Source organism: Eimeria tenella, genomic scaffold (assembly GCF_000499545.2).
Source record: "Eimeria tenella Houghton genomic scaffold, Eth_scaff573, whole genome shotgun sequence".
Taxonomy (NCBI): domain Eukaryota; phylum Apicomplexa; class Conoidasida; order Eucoccidiorida; family Eimeriidae; genus Eimeria; species Eimeria tenella.
Window position 1 is genome coordinate 1 of NW_013545702.1, and position 6,313 is coordinate 6,313.

Sequence of the window (6,313 nt, forward strand, 5' to 3'; positions counted from 1 at the left end):
GCTGGCTAGCTGGCTAGCTAGCTAGCCAGCTAGCCAGCCAGCGAGCTGCCTGTGCCTTCGTGGCTATCCTGCTAAGTAGGTATACAAAATACCCAGCTGCACAAAGAGCTAGCTAGCCCGCTGTGTTAGGTAGCTAGCTAGCTAGCTAGCTAACTAGCTAGCTAGTTAACCCGTTGTGCTAGCTAGCTGGCTAGCTAGCTAGCTAGCTGGGCAGCTCCTTGTTAGGAAGCAAACATTTAGAGGCAGTCTCGACGTGGGATCGATTGGGAGAAGACGATCCCAGACCGCAGTTGAAACTTGTCATTAACAGCTGCTGCTCACCACTTAGAGCTGCTGCTGCTTTTGCTGCTTCTACAAAGCAGCAGCAGCAGCAGCTGCTGCTGCTGCTGCTGCTGCAGCAACACCTGCAGCAGTGCTTTCACACTGCTGAGTCGTCTGCCTGCAGCAGGTTACCAAGTAAGTCTGCTGCTAATGCTGTTCTATTGTGCTGCTGCTGCTTCTGCTTCTGCTGCTGCTGCTGCAGCTGCTGCTGATGCTACTGCTTCAAATCCTTGGCTCGAACAGAGGAACAATTGCATCAATGTGTTCTTTGCGCTTCATCAATATCTGCAGCAGCAAACGAACACCCGAAGACATCACGTAATAAAATTGCTGCTGCTGCTGCTGCTGCTGCTGCCGCTGCTGCTGCTCCTGCTACTGCTGCTGCTAATTACCATCTCGGCTATCCAGACGATGTTTCTTATCTCCTGCTCCTTCAGCTTAACCCACGCGTAGAAGACCCCTGAAGCAGCAGCAGCAGAAGCAACATTGACACCAGCAACATGCAGCAGCAGCAGGAACATGCCACAGCAGCAGCAGCAGCAGCACGACGCCAGCTGGGGCTCCTCAGACGCCCAGACAGCGGGGGAGATAACATCAGCATCAGCAGCGACGAGTACACAGAAGCAACAAAAGAAGCAGCTGCAGCAACAGCAACGGCAGCAGCAGCAGCAGCAGCAGCAGCAGGGGCTGACCGTAGTGGAACTGCTGCTCGAAAGTAAGTTCGCACATTTGGACCATTTCTCTGTACAGCAAATCCTCCAAAGTTTTGAAGCGCGAAGTCAAGTCTGCCTTGTCTCGTTCCTGCAGGCACCCCACAAATGCTGCTGCTTTTGCTGCTGCTTCTGCTGGTTTTGCTGCTGCTTCTGTTGCTGCTGCTGCTTCGGCTGCTGCCGCTGCACGCGCAAGTGCGGCTGGCTGTTGCTGCCGCGGCAGCAACAGCAGCAGCACCTTTGGGAAGACAAAGCAGCACGGGGATTTCACAGCCGCAGCACCTCAACAGCAGTTGTCTACTGCTGCTGCTGCTGCAGCAGCAGCAGCAGCAGTCCGCTTACATCTCCGATGTAGAAGGCGCGGCACTGGTCGTAGACATTCAAATAGGACTGCAGCAGCAAACGCAACATATCCAAAGTATGGCCTGCTCCTGCTGCTGTTGCTGCAACACCTGCTGCTGCTGCTGTTGCTGTTGCTGCTGTTGCTGCTGCTGCTGCTGATACCTACGGGATAGGGCTCCAAGGCGGCCCTAAGTGTGGGGTCATTCCAAGCTTTTCGGATCCTGTCCGTTCCTGTGGAGCAGCAAAACAAGAAATGCAACAAGATGCAGCAGCAGCAGCAGCAGCAGCAACAGCAGCAGCTGGAATACCAACAACAGCAGCAGCGGCAGCAGCAGCAGCACGAGCAGCAGCGAAAAAACCAGCAGCAGCAGCAAGCTCGAAAGCCAAAAGCAAGGATAGTAACAGCAGAACCCGCACCAGCAGCATGCAAAGCAGTGGCGGCAACAGCAGCAGCAGCAGCAGCAGCAGCAGCAGGCAGCGGACCATCAGGATAGAGATAGCCAAAGTTGGGGAAGAGCGCGTGCCTATCCAGCTGCTGCTGCTGCTGCTGCTGCTGCTGCTGCTGCTGACCGGTGCTGAGGGAGTTTATAGCCAGAGACAAAACTCGAAAATCTGCTTCCGTCTGCAAAACCCCAAACCCTAAACCCTAAACCCTAAACCCTAAACCCTAGGAGCAGACAAAAGAGAGCAATAAAAAACGATAAGCAAAGAAGACACAAATGGGAACAAAAAGAGAAAAATGAAACAAGAAAGAGGAAAAGGAAATTAAAAAAGACAGAAAAAGAAAAGAATAACAAGGAGATTTAAAACGACAAAAGGAGACAAAAAGGAGAAATATAAAAGAAGAAAGAAAAGAGAAAAAGTCAAAAACCAAAAACTAAAAAATGAAACAAAAAAACGAAAAAAAGACCAAAAAAAAGAGAAAAAAGACGAGACAAACAGCAGCAGAAGGCGAATTAAAAAAGAAGCAAAAAAGAAAAAGAATTAAAAAGAATTAAAAAAAGAATCAAAAAAGAATTAAAATAATAAATGAAAGACCTTCAAAATGTGCCCCATGACCTCCTTCGTGGTCGAGTCCTCGAGTGTCTGGACAAACGCGTAGAAGTCCTCGAGCCATTCTTTTTTGAGGGAGTTTCGCAGCAAATCTGAAAAGAAAAAAATTAAAAGTGAAAATAAATGAAACAAAATGAAATAAAACGAAATAAAATGAAATAAAATGCATTGAAATGAACCAAAGAGACAGCACGGATAAGACACTTTCAAGTCGGAGTTCAAACGGAAAAAAAAGAGATCAAGGTCAAGGAGAAAAGACAAAAAAGAAAACAAAAACAAACAAAAAAGAAAACAAAAAAGTCAAAGTGAAAACAAAAAAGCACAAAAACGACAGAAATGGAGAAGAAGAGGAGACAAAAGGAGAGATAGAAACAGACAGAAGAGGAGACACAATGGAGATAAAGAAGAAACAAAAAAGAAACAAAAAAGAGACAAAAAAAGATAAAAATGTCCCCAAAAAGGCCCTCAGAGAGACAAAAAAAGGAATAAAAATGCGGCGAAAAAGGAGACAAAAAGGAAACAAAAAAGAGAAGAAAAAGAGGAAAAAAAGACACAAAAGGGGGCCCAAAACGTCTCCAAAAAGTCCCTCAAAAGGCGCAAAGTGTCCCAAAAATAGAGGAAAAAAGCTCTTTAAAAGCAGCAAAAAAAGGCAGCCAAAGTGGAGCACAAAGGGACTTAAAAGGGCCCCAAAAAGCTGCAAAAAGGGGCCCCTTGGGGCCCCTAAAACCCCCCAAAAGCCCCGGAGAGACCTATGTCAGCACTGGTGAGAATGCGCTCCAAGTGCTGGGCGTGGGGGCCCCCCGGACCCTGAGAAAGCACTTTTTCGAAATACTTCGCCACTGGAGTTTCCAATAAAAGACTTCTGAAGAGGCCCTCAGGAGAGACTGAAGGGTCCAGCCTCGCGAGGGCCCCCATGCCTTCGAAGGCCCCCAAAGGGTCTGCTGCTGCTAAGAGGGCCCCCGCGGGCTTGCGGGCCACGCGGCCCTGCAGCAAACCCAACATGTTGTCCAGCATTTTCTCCGCGCTGCAGCAAACCAGCAAGTTGTTTGATTTGGGTCTTTTAATTCCTTCAAAAGGGCCCAAAAAGCAAAAAAAAAGAATTCAAATTCGACAAAAAATTCAAAAAATTAAAAAATTTTAAATTTTGAAAAATTTTGAATCAAAATTTGAAAAAATTTGAAGAGAAATCGACAAAGGGGAAATGCGGGGAACTGGAGGTGAAGAAATGCCCTTGCTGCTGCTGCAACAGCAACAGCAGCAACAGCAGCAGCACCAGCAACAGCAGCAGGTGCAGCAGCAGCAGGTGCAGCAGCAGCAGCAGGGCTCACGCGATGAAGTCCAGGAACTTTGCTAGGGGCTGGTAGGCCTGAGACTGCAGGTACCTGGAGACACAGCAGCAGCAGCAGCAGCAGCAGCAGCAACAACAACCGCAGCAACAGCAGCAGCGTGGAAGGGAGATGGTGCTGAAAGGTAGGGTCTGCGCCTCTCGCATGCACCCCATACCCTAATCCTAACGCTAAGCCCTGACCCTAAACCCTAAACCCTAAACCCTTAACCCTAAACCCTAAACCCTAAACCCTATCTGCGCGTTTCAGATGTCTGCTTTCGCGGGTCTTCGCGTCTTGCGGCTAGAGCTGAGCCGCCAGGGTTTGGAGTCAGGGCGAGGGCTTGTGCCCAGGGTTGTGCTAGGGTTTAGGGTTTACGGTTTAGGGTTTAGGGTTTAGGGTTTAGGGTTTACTTGAACTCTGCAGTTAGCTTGCTGCGGGCCCGCTGCGCTATTGTGGGCACTGCGAGGGGCAGCGGCTCGTCTTGCATGAAGAAGCCGTAGTCAGTTTCTTCGAGGGCACTTCTCAAATCTGAAATAAATAAATAAATAAATAAATAAATAAATAAATAAATAAATAAATAAATAAATTAAATGTTTAATTTTAACTCATAAATTCACCTTCTCCCACTTTTTCTGCACTTACAGCACTTTACGCCACGGAAAACGGGCACAAGCACACCCCGCTGCTGCTGCAGCTGCAGCAGCAGCAGCAGCAGCAGCAGCAGGAGTTTGAAGACACTCTAGGGGTTTCATTTTGTCTCTTTTTGTCCTTTGAATTTCTTTTGAATTCTTTTAAAACCCTTTTTCTTCTTTTGCTTCTTTCTGTCTTCTTTTGAGCTTTTAAGGCACGCTTTATCTTCCTAAACCCTAAACCCTAAACCCTAATAAGCTTCACACCCTAAACCCTACACTGTGGGTCCCGAAAACTGTGCCATAAACCCTAAGCGGGACACCCGAGCCCTAAACCCTAAACCCTAAACCCTAAAACCTAACCCTAAAACCCAAGCCCTAGACGCACCAAAAGAGGCCGTAAAAGCCGACCCCTAGCCCCCCAAACCCTAAACCCTAAACCCCAAACCCTAAACCCTAAACCCTCACCTTCCAGAGTGTCTGCATTGGCCAGCCTTTTGTAATCTTCGCGAGTCAAAAAAGATCCCCTCAGGCCCCTCACAATTCCCTCCAAATAGCCATCGTGCACATTAAACAGAGCTAGCTCCATCTTCTGCTGCTGCTGCTGCTGCTGCTGCTGGGGCTGCTGCTGCTGCTGATGGAGCTGCTGCTGCTGCTGATGGAGCTGCTGCGGCGGGCGCCGTTGGAGCTCCTGCTGCTGCTGCTGCTGCTGTCGGGGATGCTGCTGCTGTCGCGGCTACTGCTGCTGTTATGTCTGTTGCTGCTTGGGTGGCTGCTGCTGCTGCTGCTGCTGCTGCAGCAGAGAAGTTCAAGCCGACGCTACAGCAGGTGACCAGGTGTATGTACACCCCACGGCAGCAGCGGCGCCCTCAAAAAGAACAGGCAACACCGGCCAGCTGCTGCTACTGCCACTGTTGCTGCTGCTGCTGCTGTTGCTGCTGCTGCTGCTGTTCCTGCTGCTCGTGGGAGAAGAGCTACAGGGTCGGCCGCGCACACGGCCCGACGCAGCTGCTGCTTCTGGGTACAAAAATGACTGCTGCTGCTGCTGCAGTTGCTGCTGGCTGCTAAAATGCCTGAATTAAAGTCTGCTGCAGCAACTGCAGCAGTAGCAATAGGGCCCCCCGCGCTGCTGCTGCTTGTTAGGGGAGAAGGCGCAGGGAGGACCTCAAAAGAAGCTAAGTTGCTGCTGCTGCTGCAGTAAGATGAGACAGTTCTTTGCTGCTGCTGCTGTTAGAGCTGCTGCTAGAGCTGCTGCTGCCGCTGCTCACGCTTGCGCAGCAAAGCTAGTGACGGTCTGCAGCGCATGCAAGCCCAGGGGCCCGAGGTGTGTTGCTGCTGCTGCTGCTGCTGCTGGTGTTCAGGCAGCTCCTGTTGCTGCTGCTGCACATTATTACGACAAATCCTAAAATTAATTTTTTGCAATTTTCTTACGGGTTTGATTATAGGGAAGCGAAGAGCCTGTGTGTCTGCCCCTGCTGCTGCTGCTGCTGTTGCTTTGATCGAGCCCGCAGGCGCCGACCTATTTTCAGTGTACGTATACCCCAAACCAAGTGAGCCTCTCTTTTCTGTCTTGGTTTTAATCTTTGCGACTCATTGCTGCAGCACATTTGCTGCTGCAGTATACTTGCTGCAGCGGCGGCTGAGCAGCAGCAGCAATAGCAAGCAGCAGCAGCAGCAGCAGCAGCAGCAGTGTCTGCATCCCCTGTGTCGCAGCGGTCACCATATAACGACCCCCCAGCACTTCATCTGCCGTCCTTCGTGCTGCTGCCGCCGCTGCTGCCGCTGCTGCTGCTGCTGCTGCCGCTGCTGCTGCTGCTGCTGCCGCTGCTGCTGCTGCTGCTGCTGCTGCTGCCGCTGCTGCTGCTGCTGCTGCTGCTGTGGCAGGATGAGCGGCCAAAGCCTGAGCCTCCCGCCCACAAACGCGAGTCTT

General features: G+C 50.4%; 1 protein-coding gene across 1 annotated transcript; it reads right to left on the reverse strand.

The window, feature by feature from the left end:
- Positions 1 to 635: 635 nt before the first annotated feature.
- Positions 636 to 4,972, reverse strand: ETH_00033485 (vacuoloar ATP synthase subunit D, putative; the record flags this gene model as incomplete). The annotated part of the gene is made up of 10 exons (XM_013380386.1): positions 636 to 781; positions 1,014 to 1,122; positions 1,374 to 1,421; positions 1,540 to 1,604; positions 1,857 to 1,995; positions 2,412 to 2,518; positions 3,176 to 3,450; positions 3,755 to 3,808; positions 4,165 to 4,282; positions 4,852 to 4,972. The coding sequence occupies 10 exons, from the start codon at positions 4,970 to 4,972 to the stop codon at positions 636 to 638; spliced, it is 1,182 nt and encodes a 393-aa protein (XP_013235840.1).
- Positions 4,973 to 6,313: the final 1,341 nt, after the last annotated feature.